Consider the following 16,923-nt stretch of genomic DNA (forward strand, 5'->3'; position numbering starts at 1 on the left):
GGACACAGTGCTCCAGATGTGGCCTCACCAGTGCTGAATAGAGGGGAAGAATCACTTCCCTCCATCTGTTGGCAGCGCTCCTACCGATGCAGCTCAGTATGCCGTTAGCCTTCTTGGCAACAAGGGCACATTGGTGGCTCATAGTTCACGTTCATCCAGGGGTACCAAAGAATTCTCAAAGAAGGATTCCCCTTACCCTTTCTTTGGTGATACCTTACCCTTTCTTTATTTCTTTAGAAATAGCAGGATGGAAAGGTTAAGTGACACAATTTGCGGTGTAACCTTTGGCAAGTCAGTGCCAAAGTCCTGGCTCCCAGTTCTGTGTCCTTCCTCCAGGAAGAGACCACCCCTACCGAGAGGGATGACTAAGGGACCGGTCACTGAATGAGAAATCGAAATAACGAGAAGAATACTTAAACACAGCTACACATTAGAACCTCACTACAAATTTGCTTATATTATATTACATTATATTATATTATATTATATTATATTACATAACCTCATTACAAATATAAACTCATTACAAATTATAACCTCGTTTTTTTCTCCTGCATTTCGTATGGGATGGGGCAAGGCAGGAGAAGTGAGTACAAATGACAGGTGCCATCATGGAGGGGTAAAAGTGTACTTGGTTTTCTAGTGGATGCAACATTAATATTAAAACAAAAAGGCACTGATTGCGGCATCCTTTTGATACCGATTATTCAGAGGCACAAATGAAACAAAATAACCGGACAGAAATCAATACAATCCTTAGTTTATTTTCACCTTATCTTGAGTATGTAACAGCATCACACCCAGGTTTATGTTTTGTTTTGTTTTTTTAAAAAAAGCTCATACTGCATTTTCCCCCAATGTTCAGAATAAATGATAGACTGTAATAAATGTAAACTGCACTTGGCACCATTTTGCTCAATAAATAAAAGGAAAAAAAAAAAAGAAAGAATGCATTATGTAGACTGCACACTATGGCATCTAAATAAATAACATAAGTTACTTTGAATAAATAGAGATTATCTAAAATATAGATGCATTGCATCAACTTCTTGTAGTCGGTCATTCGAGCCCAACAATGCCGGAATAGAAGCGGTTTTTAACAGATGAATTAGACCAGCGCAGAAGACTAAATCATCGGTACTCAGAAGAACTCAGTAAAAGACCTCCATTATGTGGAACGTACAAAAAGAAATGAAATATTGTTTTCCACTCCCATCCTGTTTCTTTCAATTCATTTGAAGTTGCTCTCCTATTTTATACGGAGACTGCCGTTTAACTCCTCGCTGAACCACCAGTTCAGCAGTAACCCTGTTTATGAACAGAACAGTGATTTTTTTTCCCCTAAAAATAATGTCTTAATAAATTAGGGCAAAATGTTTCCTTACCAGAAAGTTTCCAGACTTATTTAAACTTGGAAACACACATTTCCCAATGGTTTCATGTAATTGGAACAATATTGGGCATAGTCCCTCTCGCACAGGCCAGAACAGATCAGGAGTGACTCCATTTTGGCTAATGGAAATCCTGCAGGTTTAAACAGGGGCATCACAGCCACCGTCTTGGTGCCATGTCTGCATTAACCCATTTCTGTGTAAAAGGCAGTGACTTATGTTGCAGCTCACAATCAGACAGAAGAAAATAAAACGATGCAACAAAACGTGATCACAACTGCTGGGGTTTTTTGGTTTTTTTTCAACCACCCCCATGCATCATCGTTTTTCCAAAGCTCATCATTTTTTCGAACGCTATGAAATCTTTTTGTCACCCTTTGTTGACAGGGGATGTATTCAGCGAATGCAGATCGGCAGCACACGGAGATGTATGGTGCAGGGGGGGAAAAAAAGCCCAACAGATGTTATCCATTGTTTATTATGCTTAACAATAAATAGTGCACGTGATAATGTGCAAAGAGCCAGATGACAGGTTTTGGTGCAGCTTTCATGGAGAGACCGCTCCATCCTTTTGCCCTTGCTGTAATTTAAGCGCTTTTATGATGGGCTACATGTCTTATTGCCACTGACACAGCAATGTAGACATGGAAAGCATCAGCAAACCATTAGAGCATGACTCTATTAGAAACACATTGAAGTGTGCAAGCAACGGAGGAGCACGAAGAGTGTCACCAATTGAGCAACAACATGATGCAACACAAAACAGAGACTCGTATTTCATCTGTAAAATGGCCCCAAACAGGACAGGGAGAGATGCACACATTAAAATCCATCCTCTGGTGACAGAGGATTATCTTTCCAACTAATCTAGTAGCAAAGGGAGGGAGGTTTACATTCAGAAACCCAATGTGTAACAGTCAGATCCACACAAGGACCACATCTGCTGCATTTATCAGACATGCTCAAGGAGGTGCAAGGAAGTAGTAGTATTTGCATACAGTTTGGCAGCCTGGGGTGCGAAGAAAAAAACCCAAGAGGAGGCATTTCCCCCGCCACCCCTGGGAACATAAAAAGCCAATATTGATCTCAGTGTTGCACTAGTACAACCATATTGTGAGGCCTAATTCTGCACCGGCCGGGACCGTAAGTAACTATTACACCATGGCAAAAGGAGTGCAGAAGGGTCCCCAGCCGGAACGATCCCGTTTATGCACGCACTTTGCACTGGTGTAATGGACTGTCCAAGGAGCCTGGTTCTCACTTGCACCCAGATCTTTTTGCACCACTCCCGTCGTGTAAAAAGCCTTCGAGTTGTGGGGGGAACTGTGACATGCTCCTACCTCGAGGCCCTTGCATAGATCAGAGCAGCGGAAAACTGCTTGAGCGCAAATAGCAGAGAGGCCGTTCTGCTGCAGTGCGTTGTGGCAGAATACAGTGTGGGAAGAAAGCATGCATTTCGAGAGGCTAGCGTCCTGCAGTGCTAATTGCCAGTCGGCTTCCTACTAGAAGGCCTGATCCCAGAGCTCAGGGGTTTGAGTGCCCTCTGCTGTGCTACTGACTCATTTTGTGGTTCTCCACGGACAATGCAGCCTTTGCTTCACGTGCTCGTAGACCCAGGGATGTCTGGAATGGGGTTATGCTAACAGACACCCTGCCGGCAAACGCCATGTGGAATCGCCCTGACATCCATCCAAGGCTGGAGCAGGTTGGCAGCCAGAACGACACGACACTCCGCAGTAGTTTCAAAGACTTTATTGGACATTAGGAAATATCGGAACATTTTAATCAGCTTCAAGAGGCTGAAAGCAGCCTCGATTGTCAGAAAGCCGCAGCGAATGGCGCAGCTGGAGCTTTGAGCTAATGGATCCGTCTTGAAGCTCTGCATAATTCACATTCCCTTTCCCTTGGCAAGGCCTCCTGCCTCAATCATCTTCCATGTAAACAGCTCCTGCCATCCAGGCGGATCTCAAAGCACTGTGCTAATGGATTGTGAGCGCCATGGCCCGATCCTGCCTTCGGTCACGCACATCCGAGGTTGGGATTTGGTCCAGTGTAGCCAAGGAACAACCCTCCACCCCCACTTCTGCTTGCTGGCACCGCTCCTTGAAATGCAAGCTCCACTAGGTTGAAACCCAACAACTGCCTAGCAGCCCAAAGGAGCACCACGCACAGAAAGTGGCCATAAGTAGAGACCGTAAGGAAGGAAGGAAGGAAGAGGGGGGGATATTTTAGGAGCAATGTAAATACTTCAAATAGAAGTGAATGAGCAGAAGCGAGTTAAAGTCTCTGCTCTCTTCATCTCCTAGCCTGAATCAGACTGAGTTTTGCTTGGGGGAAGGTTTCCCTGCATCTTCAGGAGCACTGCTCCAACCTCTGACGTGAAACTCATCTAGACAGGCAACGCTCCACAATGCAAAGGTCCAAGCACACTCCTCACCTCAACTCTTCCCTGTCTTCTTCACATGCTCCTCAGAGCCGCAGCAGGACCCGTGCATGTGCCCACATTAGTTTCCTTTCAGTGGTCCTTCCCTTACAGCCCCGATCTTGCATTCCCTACGGAGGACAGGACTAAAACCGGGGATTGTTCCAACTCCGCCGTCGGGCCTACAACAGTCAGAGCCACTACAGAGCGGCACCGAAGGATGCCTCTGACAGGTGCTCCTCGGTGAGCTGCAGTTAGACCTCTGCTTTAGTATCAGCGTGCATAGCCGCATCAAGAAAGAACAAAATGAACCAACGTAGCTGAATTAAAGCCACCATCCTCTAAGAAACCCCATTTACACGAGTATTACACTGGCTTCAAAATCAAGCTCAAGAGGCCAAGACTAAGGACTACTGATCACAAATACGCAACTGGAGACACTTAAAGTCCCTGACTTCAGAGGACATGGAGCCCAGGGCTTTCTGGAGATCAGGCCTCTTGAAGGCATATCAAGTTGGGCATCTGAAGACAGAGGCACAGGCAATGACTGGCCAAATCATGCCAACCCAACGCAACTCCAAGTTCCCATTCACTCCTATAGTCAATCTCTGCAGGACCAGATCGTGAAGGATTGTCTTCATTGAAAAAATTAACTCCAGTGATAAGTCTACAGTTGCAACTCAAGCCCTGGACGCACAAGGCATAAGTGTCATCATAAGCATCCTCCACTTGGATGTAACGGTACTTGGAGCTTGAATTGGCTGACGTGCCACTTGGGTATAGGCTAAAATTAACAGTTGATAGCTGCTTATATCTGCAATATGGATTTCATAGACGTTAGGGCTGGAAGGGACCTCGGGAGATTGAGTCTTGCCCCCTGCTCCACGGGCAGGAAATCAGCTGGGGTCAAAGGATGCCAGCAGGATGCCTGTGTCCAACACTGATAAGCCTCTAGTGCTGGGAATGCCATCTTTTTAAGCTGTAGGAACAAGCCACCCTGGGTCAGAAGCCGATGGGCAGATGGGTGCTAGATCCCAGATGCTGCTGCTGCCCGTCTCTTCAGTGGCTTGGGGAAAACACTCGCAGTCAAAGCCCTCTGTGACAAAATGCCATTGAAGCCCCACACCTGCGGACCAGATCCAAGGGTGCTGACCCTGGCACCAATGCCTTCCCAGACTTTCTCCCGCGTGCCAAGTTCTCACGTTGGGGAAGATCCATGGGATATGCTCCACAAGTCCTGAAAGCACACACAAACGAGTGCTGATTCGGCATGGATGCAGCAGCTTGGGAATTATTTAACGGGTTGACTCCTCAGCTAATGAACTGGGCAGGAGCACCTCAAACCAGCTCTTCCAAGAAGTAACACAAACCAATAGGCTCCTTATTCCTGGAGTCCTGCGTTGTGCCCTGTACTACTTCTGCAACACATTCGCTTTATTTCTTATTTTACTGGAGGCTTCGGCAACAAAATTAATTTTACTTTTATAGTGGAATCAGAATTGGAAAGGAGCCGAGCGCTCAAGAGACCATTTATTATTATTAGGTTTTTTTTTAAGTCAGAAGAATGAGCCTCTTATCTCTTGTAAATTGAATGCGCTACGATCCCAGCTCTTAAGTTTAATGTTATGCCATCTACCATCCCCGCCTAGCTGCAGGGTTACAAACAATGCTTGGAAACAATAAAGTACAATGTAATTAAATAGGTAGAAAATACATCCATCAAATCCAATCTGTCAGATTTGGCCTTTTCCTTCTCTTCATGAAAGACAGATTTGCATTTGCTATTGGCAAGGATTTGCTTTTACTGGAGGTCACCTTTTGCAGGCCTGATATCATACACATTTAAATCAATGGAAATACTCCCACTGTCTTCTGTAGCTTTGAAGAGGGCACTTAAGCCCCCAAACCATTGCAATCATGGGCATTATCCTAAATTTCAGATTGGGAAACTGAGACCAGAGAGGGTGAGACGTTATCCCGCGGTCCTGGGACAGGACAACAGCATGGATACAAATTGGACCCGGGTGTCCCAGTTCTGCCCCCAGGCCAAACTACAAGTAAGTCACAGCTCACAAAGGCTCTTCACCAACTGTTGGCTTCAACCTTTCACGTCTCATTTGGGATGAGCGGTCTAACTCACACGACACTGTTTCTTCTCCTTCATTGGAGAGCCACTTCTTTTCTCCGAAACGGGAGAACGACAGCTACAAAACGACAAACACCGAAGAGCAAAAACTCAGGTCAGAGCTACGCTGGGTCAGAAGCAAATACAGGTCTCTGAAGAGGAGCCAGTTCGGAGAGCAAACCCCGGCTCCTAAATACAACCCTGCTTAGCAGCTGGAACACCAGGGTGGTACCAACGTGGGGAAAACAAAGAGCTATTTCGAGTTTGAAGGACTGCTCACAACCGTTTTGGCCAGCTCTCCTACTGGGCATCAGCCCTCCTGCTCACAATATTTTTTTCATTATGGTGCATTTTCCTGCATGCCTCCGGGGAATGAAAACAGGAAGAATTAACGCTGTTCCTCCCTGGGGCTGTGTCACAGAGCACAAGGCTTGCCAAACCGTAGTATGCCCAGAGTTTATCTAATCTGTTTACTCGTAGCCGAGAGCCGCACACAACGGCCTGGTACTGCAACCGCTGGTTTTAGAGCGTCGGGTCACTGCCAGATGTAAAATGTCACCCTTTACTGACTCTGGCAAGCGCTTCATCTCCGTCACAGCTGTAAACATCATTTGTATCTTTGATATTTCCATCAAATAGGTCAGAGGCTGAGCTGCCTTGTACCCCAGGCAATCTCTGTGAAGTCAGTGGACTGAATTCTCCATTCACTTAGCCCACTTCTGTACTCCATTGTAACTCCAGTGACTTCCACACAGTTATTCCTGATTTGTACTGGTGTTAGCGGAGACTTTAACCCACTGGAGCCGCCCAGGGTAAGTCAAAGGACTTGGCACGTGGTACTAAACAAAAACCAGCGGAGAAGACATAGGATCTGAAACAAAACTGGAGGAACTCCACTAACAGCAACAGGCTCCTATTGGTGTCAGGGCCCAGAGAGTGGGACTCCACCTTGAAACCACGGGTTGAGTTATAAGGTGCAGCTCGCATTGAGAGATGGGACCCAGCCGGCTAAAGCCACTGGGATTTTCCAACATGCCCCCTATCATTTCTGAGCTGGCAGCAGACCAGGCTCGTGTTAGCAGCACCTCTTGTTCTGCGTGGTCATGTCCCTGATGTGGCATTAGCCGAGGTCCGTACAACTCGGCATGTGTGAACCAGGTAGAAGTCAAGTGCTCTAAAGCAGCTGCCTTTTGCAAGCTGACCAGAGGCTTTACATGCATGTAATACCCAACAGATGGACTTTATTCCCTTCTCCGACTGCCAGTTTCTACATCTGGGCTCTGCTTTCAAAGGTGAGGGTAAGAATCTGGATTACAGGCTGCTTTCAGATGGAAGCAGGGTGCATGAGAGGCAAGCCTGGCTGAACGACGGTGTTTATATTGCTTTGATACATCTTGGCTCCACTCGGCTAAGAGCGGCTTTTGGATCCGATTAAAAAAAGCCTGACCTTTTCCAGAGGTCAGAAATCTAGGCTATTTGCTCTCCACATTACATTTTTCATGTCTTGCTGGAGATACACACAGGAAGTGTTTGGGTTACTATTCCCATTAGGGACTAGGGGGTTTTCAGATAGAAGGGCCAATTCTTGAATTTCTGTGGCAGCCGGGTGCTTCCCTCCCTTGGGCCGCTTTGCAATCCCAGCCATACCTGCTAATTCACTTTACTAAGAGAGGGTTTCAGCAAGGTCATACATAAAATCATTCATCCCCCCTGATTGTTATGCCCTCCCGAGAGAAATAAAGACATACGTTCAGATCCTGCTCTCACCTCTCCCAACGCCGAGTCATTCCAGATTTACGCTGGGTGTAGCCAGGATCAAAGTCTGGCCTACAACTGGATAAAAGGGATAGAAGTCAACAGCAATCAAATCATTCCAGGCCTGTTCGCTTTCCATTGTCTTTGTTAATGCCCAGTACATGACACCAATATTCTCCTTCTGTTTATGGTTTGCCTGAGCTGGGAAAAGAGCCAAGGGGAGAAAACCATCTATTCCAGGCGACAAATATAGCCTGTTCAGAGAATGCAAAAGTCTGTGGTCTCATTTATTTCTCCACAGAGTAAACAGCAGTGACAGTGCTGTAAATGGTAACCTTAGCTGAAAAGGGCCCGATTCTTCCTGCAGGCATGAGACAAACTACACGGCCCTCTTGGAGTTGATAGGAATTACTCTCTGCTCTGCTGAAGTCAATGGGAATTACTCACATCCTGCCACCGGGAAAATAAGACCCAAGTTCTTGGAGGAAAGGAACCTAACCTATCGACAAACATGCCCAGCTCACAGCATTCATTCGTACCCCTTTTGTCAACTGGTTGCACAGCTCTAAGCCTTCAATACATGCGAGTTTGATGAGCATTTCCTGTTGCAAAGGCTGTTGTCAGTTGGGTTCTTAAATCTGTTCTGGATTTTGGCCTTGGCAGAGGTGCACTCCCCCAAAATCTGTGGGAGCCCAACCTTTTATGCTCCGTCACTCAACTACTAGGATGCAGATGCAGTCCTAATTGTATTGCCGTGGTCTTCCACAATGTCACGGCCAAAAGCATCTCCAGCCTGAAAAGGTGTCCTTACAGACACACACTTCTCAGACACCAAAATATTTCTGGATCTTTTTACAAGGTGAACTCGGGGAAGCCCCAGCCGCACGAAGTGGCCGACTGACAACAGCAGCAGTGGAAGAAATGGAGAGTCAATCCAGTTAATGTTAGGTTATTGGGAGCCGTAAGACTAAAGCAGAGGGGGAAAAGGTGAGAAATAAGCCACTGCAATGGGTGAGCAAATTGAAGGAGGCAGTCGCAGGATGAGCAGTGAGAAAGGATAGCAAGGTTTTTAGGAGCCAACCCAACACCCAAGAGACTCATTGGGACCTGGATCAAGGTAAAGGAGAGAACCACAAAACATTTGTCCATCAAAAACCCAAAAAAAACACAACTGAGGTAAAGTGGTGTATGAATGCCAAGGATCTCCTTTTTCCCTTTCAACGGACAGCCACAGCTGGAGCAGCCACTGTGCTCCGAGAAGCCAAGCGGAAGCTGGGGCTTAGCCTTTACCCCAGGGATTTCCAAGGGAGCCAGGTGCTAAGATCAATTGAATGGGACTTTCCAAAGCAGTTTGGAGCCTCTCAGCCCACACAGATTTTGGAGCGGTATAACCATTTCATTCACAGGTGTGATTTCCCCCCTGCCAACTCTATCTATACCAACGCAAACCCTAGTGTGGACACTGCTCTAATGGTGTTTTACACAGCTATTACTTAGCCCTGTCTCCAGGCTGGTCTAAGCATCCTTATACCATATAATGGGATGCACACCAATGTAGCGGTACCTTTCCAATAATATCAGACAAGCCATTGAACTCCCTTGAAAATCCAAGCCTTACTGCGCAGGGGGCTTTGGGACAGCGCTGGAGTGGAGGGGCCAGCGATTCTGCTACAGATGTGCCCCTTGAAAGCCAGTCCGAGAAGTGGCACAGAGGTTTATCTCAGCAGCATGAAACAGCTGCACAAAAGCAGTAGGACCAGGGGTAGCTGCAACTTCCTTCTCGATGAGCCCGTGCCCCAGTGCAGCATCCTGAACAAAGAGGTGGCTGGTTTGTGCAGCTGTGATTTTTTTCAGGGCTGCTTACCAGCTCAGGATGCCCCATTTGTGTGAACACTAAGGCTGCACTGCAATTTTCAGGCTAAAATGGATAATCACACCAGTGCCCAATGCCTGAGTGTAACCCACCCCTGCACCCTCCTTTCTCCAGTCAAGCAACCAGGCTGGGGGGCGGGGGTGATGTATAAGGATCCCCGCCATGCCCCAAATGAATGGCACGAGTGAGAGGTGGAGCAGAAACATGCAATAGTTTTTAACTGACCTTATCATGGCTTGGAAGGAATGATATCATTCTGTAATTCTGCAAACTCCACCAATATTTATATCTATATCTATATATATATTTCCTGTACATGTACAGATCATGAATATACTGTATGTGTATGATAAAATAACAATCAGATAGGAATTCAAGATATAAAACAAGGTTTCCTGATGGTTCAGTCATTTATCCCTACATTGAAAAGGTTCCACATCCATGTGAATCCCACGCCCGGGCATGATTCTCCATCGGTCTTGGCGTGTGTGTGCATGGCGGGGTACCTTTCAGCCCTAAGAGTGATTTGAAATTCCTCAGTTTTCACACGGTTAGGAATGTGGACGATGACCCAAGTCCTTCTTTCGGACTGGACTGCAGCTCAGGGCCGGCCAGAAATGGCACATGGAGGTGAAGACAACTGCCCTCTTTTGGACTCGGAAATAATGAGCCAGCTGTGCTTTCCTGCTCAACCCACTGTGCAAAAAAAAGAAAGGGAAAAGGCATCCAAGCACATGTGGACGCCAGGTTGGTGCGACTTGATGCCTGCACCCCTGGAGGAAAGCGGCAAGCATTTCCTTGCACCTCTCCGTTTGCTCGCCCCCTTCTTCTCGCAACGCACGGGCCCGTGGACACCAGCCTATCCGGAGGCATCTGCAAATGTGGTGAAAGGCTCCTTGATCTCCTGTCAAGGGGGGTCGGCTGCAGGACACAACCCAGCATCAAGAGTTTCCCGGCTGCCCCTGGAGTCTGACTGCAGACCCGAGGCAGGCATGTCACCAGTTGCCTTCTTGGCTGCTCGGAGCCCGGAGCTGGTCGCAGCAATAGCCCTTTGGCCAGGACCTTGAGCTCTCGACCTCCTGATGCTGCCTTACGGACATCAAACTTCGCGGGATCCCTTTCCCTGCTTCACACGCAGCCGCACTCCTTGGCCGACAGCTTGTTGACGGTGTGGTACCTGTTGTTGTTGTCCAGGAAAGAGACCTCGTCATCGTAGGAGAGGGGCCGGCAGCACGGCCTGGCCCTCACTTTCTCCTTCTTGATCTTCTTCTTGCTCCTCATGTTCTGCAGGGAGATGTCGTAGTTCTGGCCGGGCGCGTTGCACGTGCCGCTGCAGTAGCGAAACAGCACGATCTCGTCGGACATGAAGCCCAGGCCCAGCTCGCTGACACTCACCTCCAGCTCCTTGAGGGCGCAGGGTTTGTGCCGGGCTCGGGCCCGCTTCATACGGTTCCCCGGTTTGGGGAAAAGCGCCAGCTCGTGCCCCCCGGAGTTCATCGACTGGCTGTACTTCTCCACCAGCGCGGAGATCAGCTGGCGGACTTCGCCTTCGGTGTAGCTTTCGAACAAGGTGCTGTCTGCAACAAAAGGGGACAAGCTGTTAGTGGGGGAGCCCCAGGAGGCGAGAAGCATTTAAAACCTCAGCCCTGGGTATCTCTGTTGCCTGGAGTGAGCTTTCTGAAAGTCACTGAGTTGCACACATGATGGGGTGCAGGCTCCTAAATCACTTGTGCATCAACACCACGCTCCCAGAACTCCCCGAGAGCACCACTGTCCAGCACAACCTATCCCCGTGCTCCTCCTTAGCATGGGCTAAACCCTAAATGAGGTGGGAAAGCCACTCTGAAGATGCTCCCACCCCTGCTTTTGAACTCTCAGCTAGCACGCTTGAGAGCTGAGACCACCCCAGGCAGTCTCGCTGCTTTGTTTCTGGGTTGGGCGTGCGTGCAGCAGGAGCAGCTGGGCGGGATGTGCCGGAGCAGGCACTTCCCGGAAACACCGGGGATGTCGTGCAGACACACCTTGAGGTGCTGTCGATCGTATTACCCCGCATTCCCCCAGCCAGGAAAAAGCAAGGGTTTGTGATCAGACCAGGAGACAATTATGGGCACAAGGAAATCAACCCAGAGATTTTGGAAGCCTCTACAGCTTTCAGCAGGTCCTACAACAAACCGTAAACTTTCATTAAAAAGAAATAATCGCCCATCTGTCATTTTCCCTTTGCCGATTGATTCACAGACGTTTGGGTCGGAAAGGACCTTAGCAGATCATCGAGTCCGACGCCACACGAGCCTGATCCCGATGGGCTCGTGCCCTGCCAGCCAGCCTTGCAGCAAGCCGGCTTCAGTGAAGTTTTAGCCCCAACTCAAGCTGCGCTCATCCCTTTCTCTCATCCCATTCACTCCATTTAACTAGGATAGCAGCATTGCTCAACACAGTAGCCCAAGGCCTTAGACGCTAGGGCTGGAATTAATCGCCAGTTGTAATAAATGGATTAAGCAATCCCATGTCAATGGTCTTGGGCCCTGCCTATGGAGCCATTTGAACTGTGGCCTTCACAGAGTCACCAGTATTTTGAAGAGCAAACAGGACGTTAAGGCCATTGAGTCTGATTCTCTCCTGTACAACACAGGGCCAGAGCTTCTGGCCACGCAGCCTGACCTCCCCTCCAAGAGTCTGGAACTGACCTAGCACGTGTCTCCAAGAAAGAGATCCTAAGCAGACAGTCACTCGCAGTCCCAAATCCAGACAGGGTCAGAGTCCCAGTGAACAAGTTGCAAACCTCCTAACACATATCAAGCAACCAGCAGCCATCCAGGTGGATGCTCTTTGTGAGGAGCTGGAGACCCCAGGCTTTGTGCAGCCTGGGCTTTATGATGTGCACGGTGTCCTTGAACACTCGTAAATCATCCCGTAGCCAGATTATGGTGCCAGGTCCTCGGGGAGGGGACGCATGCAAAGGGGAGAGGGGGGAACCCACATCTGATTCCAATGTCCGTTCCCAGTCACTCATTAGCAGGAGCCATTTGGAAAAGGGGCTGGGATTCACTTATTTTCTATGGGTCAAGTCATCCCACTGGCCTATGGGGGCAACGGAGGATGAAATACCAGCAGAGTCATGCAGAAAGTAGTGAAAGGGAGGTGGGCGGCCTGGTTGCCCCTCTCCATCACCCCTCTCCTCTTCCTGTGTACCAGGTTCATTGGAGGAAGCTGAGCAGTGGCCGGACCTGAGCGGGAGGGATGGGAATGCCCCCAGTCAGCACCCTAGTGCTCCAAAGCAGCAGGCTTCAGTGCACGCCACTCCTGCAGGGATGGGGTCCAAGCTCTGGGAATTGTATTGCTCCAGGGCAGGGGGCCAGTGCGGCAGCAACGGACTTGTGCCCCAATCTCCATCCCGAACAGCCAGACAGAGCGCAGGGGGCCACCAGCATGGGCAACTGCATGCTCAATGTTATGGGGGTTTCCCTGCAAGATGGGACAGAGGATTTTCTTTAATGCAGTGAAAGTCTGCATGAAGCTTTCAGTGTCTCAGCGAAGCGGGATGGAAAATCTTTCATCTCCAGAGCAGGAGGCTTTAAAAACCTGCTTTCAAATGCAGCCTGCGCAAGCCAGGCTCTTTCCAGATGGCACAGCTGCTCTCCGCTTGGAGCCGGCGGCGGAGGCCCAGCAGAGAGGAATGCTTTAGGTGAGGCTGCCCCAGGCCTTGTCTGCACTTGAAAGGGGCTGCGGGGATGGATGCATTGGTACAGTTATTATATCCCCAGCCCCCAAAGCACAGCAAGACAGTGCTTCCTCAGGTAGGGTTTAAATCAGCTCCCCAAAAGGAGCCAGCCTGGCCAGCAAAAAGCCCATGGAAGGAGCTGTGTTTACATTAGACCTGTTGCTTTCCTTCTGCACAGGGATTCAGATAAATTATTAAGCACGGACAAGCCCATAGCACTCACCAGCAGTGCTTGAAGCTGCAGCACTTCCAACTTTTTTTTTTAATCAGCGTCAGGCCAGGTTTGTGTTAGGGAGGAGATCTCCAGGCCGTAGACAGCAGTAGCAGTGACAGCCAGTATAAATGGCACTCTAGGTTATGAGACAACGGTCCTGCTTGGTTTTAGATGCCATGTTAACCTCAAGTCTTGGCCACTTCTGGCTGGTTTCTACAAGAATTAGGGCAGGAACCCTGAATTTTAGCTTGAATTCTGTAGTCTGTATTGCCTACTATGTAGTACCAACCCGGAGGAAGCTGAATTTCAGTGGTGGGTAAAATAATAATGACACTTTGAAAAAGACCTGGCGAGTCCAGGGGGTGGGAGATCTTCAAAGCTCCCCTGGGGCCAGTCTCTGGGGTTTGTTCTTAGCTCTCACTTAGCCTTACGGTTTCACAGATGTCACAAGGAGCGAAGCCATGGCAAGGTCATTAGTGGTTGGCCCGCTTTTGCTCTTTGTGGTTAATTATTCTAGTTCTTCTGCAGAAAATGCCGCTGTCCTATGCTATGTAAATAATATCAGAACTATTTGTTTCTGCTCCACACGTCCCCGGAGACTCCCTGTGCATATGTAGCTCATTGACAGGCTTTTTCCGGATTCAGAGGAACAAATCTGCAATTCTGCTTTGGTTTCCAACTCATCACACAGTGGCATGCATGCAAGGATGTCTGTGCACCGTGGCATTAAACTGCGTGAGCTGGCAGAGCTCCACATTGTCTGCCCTGCGAGTCCCTTTGCTAGAGAACGTTTCTCTGCCAAATCCTCCTCTTTGAGCTTCCTCCAGTGCCAGACTGCACGGGAAACCCAGTTCAAGCACTGGGAGAAAGGGAGTCGGGCGCAATGGCAGATCCAGTCTGAAACCACGGTGAACCCTTTGCTTGACTCATACGCTGCTTGCTTCCACGTCCCACCCTTTCCAAAGCTGGCTTCCCTTTACAGTGTGTGACGGCTGCTGCTATTGAATGCAGCACTTGGTGGCCGGTGATAGGCATGATCGGTGCTGCCAGCCAAAATTTCTCACTATTGCACCAGCTGTTTCGGATTTTAGGCCAGTTCATACCGCGTGGCCTTCTCTCCCACCTTACACTTCCAACCCACGAACAAGGGCTGGCAGAACCGAGACCCAGAAACTGAACCTGAGCAAAGCATCAGGCAGCCTTCCTCATCCCTACGATGGGCCAGGGGGTCCCAGCGAGCAGACAACCCCCTTCACCTCCTACCACCCTGGGATGCTTGGCAGGGCATGCCCTTCCTTCTCACCCCATCTCTTCCAGCTCCTCGGCTTGAAAGGATCAGCTCCGTGTTTGCAAAGCTAATTCTGTGCTCTTTCCAGAGATCCCACTGGATCCTTTGCCATCCAAGCAGCTCACTTAGTCTTGTTTGTTTTCCCTCTCCACAGTCACGGCCTGGAGCAGCCCCAGGCAGGCCCTCATTGCGTGGCACTTCGAGTGCATGTTTAAAAATCAAATATTTAGTGAAAAAATACAATTAACTGCTGTCACGTTCATGGTTTCCAGATGCCCTGCACAGAGCCCTGCTGAGACCCAGGGGGAGGAGCTGCAGGTACTTTGGACAGCAGGGGAATGAAAAAGCATGTACTGAAATGACCAGGGCCAAGCAAAACATGCTCCTGGGTTTGTTGCTGTCACAAGCGATGGGGACAAGGGCAGAAAGGGAAGCAACACAACCGGGAGCTCTGGGGATCCCAGTGCTCGGGGTCCGGGTCGCTGCACCGTTGATGAACGGCCCCAGTTCTGACCCAGGCGTCTGTCTAAAGCAGCAGCGACTCTGCTTGGAAAGGCTCCAGTTTCATTCCCACTAGAGCAAGTCCGTGAAAAGCAGTGGCCGTGCTCCCGATCTGCACAGGGGGTGTGGAACGGATAACCCCTGGGAGTTAAACTGATGCACGGCATGGGATCAGAAGCTGTATCCCTGCCCCAAACCCCACACGATCCAAAGCCAAGGCTGTTTCTGCATTCAGAGCTAATGGTAAGGGCATGGCTCGGGCTGAGCACCGCCATGAAGACGCACCCCACCCCACCCCACTCGCTCCTGCTCTCTGTGGGCTGCGTGCTGGAAACATGGCACGCAGCCACTCTCCCGAGCCTGAGAGCGATGCTGGACTTGCCCCGGGCACATCGCACAAAGCAGCTGCCTGACCATTTTGGCCTGAAGCACGTGGGAAAGGGGAGCGAGTAGCTGGGACATGCTTTCACAGGGATGCTTCCCAGCACTGCCCGATGCAGGGCGACGGTACCCAAAGGAGCTGGACTCTCCTCGCACTTCAATTCGATTTGAATTGGGCCCTTCTCCAAAACTTCATTCCCCTGGTCCGGACGCAGCTCAAATCAGAGGTGGGCTATGCAGAGCAGGAACGTGAAACGGGCCAAAATGATGAAGCCCTTCTCTGACCCCAGAGCTTCTGCAGACTACCTTTCAAGGCCCTACTCCAATGCATGGAGATACCTGACCTCTTCTGAACACTGAGAGAAGCAGAAAAGCCCTTGTAACGTTAGAAGACGTTCATCTTAGCCTCGCTCCTGGCACGCTCAAACCCTTTAAAGTGAAGCTTTCAAAGAAAATCCGCCCAAGGCCGACAGCAAGTATGGCAAGGCTCGGTCCAGCTGACAATGTTTTAAGGAACTGAACTCAGGGTCTTCTACTAGGAAGTGGCAGACGACCTTTTTACTCCGCTGCTAACTTTGCCTACAGTTAACTTTCTTTTCTATTAGCAGCTTTCAGCTAACGCGTGATAACTCACAAACCCACACAGCCCTGCACTGTGGAGCACACACACAACAGGTTCAACACAACCATCTGACCCCCGCTCTTTCCTGCCCAGGGCAGGGGGTCGGACTCGATGATCTGTTCAGGTCCCCTCCGACCCTTGCATCTATGACTCTATGAGCAGGGCAATGAAACAATCTGATCCTGTCAAACAGATCCTGTAGCTGAACCCAAGCCTTGCGGTTTGCAAGTCTCTGCGATAAACATTGTGTCATGCTCTCTGTTAATAAAATGAAAGAGTAATTAATTCAATGAGAATTCGGTGAGGCCAGGCAGGATAGCAACCGGGACTGAAGAAACAACAACTCCTTAAAAAAAACAGGATGACCAGAAAATGGGATTTTCAGTGTACTGGTCATTTCAAAAGCAATTTCATTCTGGTTTGGAAGGAAAGCAAGTATTTTCAAAACTCACAACGACCCAAAAATCTGACAAAAGTAATATTTGGGGAGCTGAAACATTTTCTTTTGGGAACGCTGGCCAGCTTGGTTTCATTTTTTTAGCTTTTCCAAAATGATGTAAATTTTAAAAATAAAATGAGAGGAAATTCCGAAGTGAAAAGTCATTTCAAACTGGGAAACTGCAGCCCTTC

The 16,923-nt window shown here is 49.1% G+C and overlaps 1 protein-coding gene across 2 annotated transcripts in view; it reads right to left on the minus strand.

Annotated features, from left to right (window-relative positions):
* Positions 1 to 744: 744 nt before the first annotated feature.
* The window catches only part of NRTN (neurturin), a 63,872-nt gene continuing 47,693 nt past the window's right edge, over positions 745 to 16,923 (minus strand). For both annotated transcript variants that reach the window (XM_059719517.1, XM_059719516.1), the window contains exon 3: positions 745 to 11,143. In XM_059719517.1, the coding sequence (XP_059575500.1) occupies positions 10,695 to 11,143 (449 nt within the window). In that variant the 3' untranslated portion in view covers positions 745 to 10,694. The remainder of the gene's footprint in view (positions 11,144 to 16,923) is intronic.

Source organism: Alligator mississippiensis, chromosome 16 (genome assembly GCF_030867095.1).
Source record: "Alligator mississippiensis isolate rAllMis1 chromosome 16, rAllMis1, whole genome shotgun sequence".
NCBI lineage: Eukaryota > Metazoa > Chordata > Crocodylia > Alligatoridae > Alligator > Alligator mississippiensis.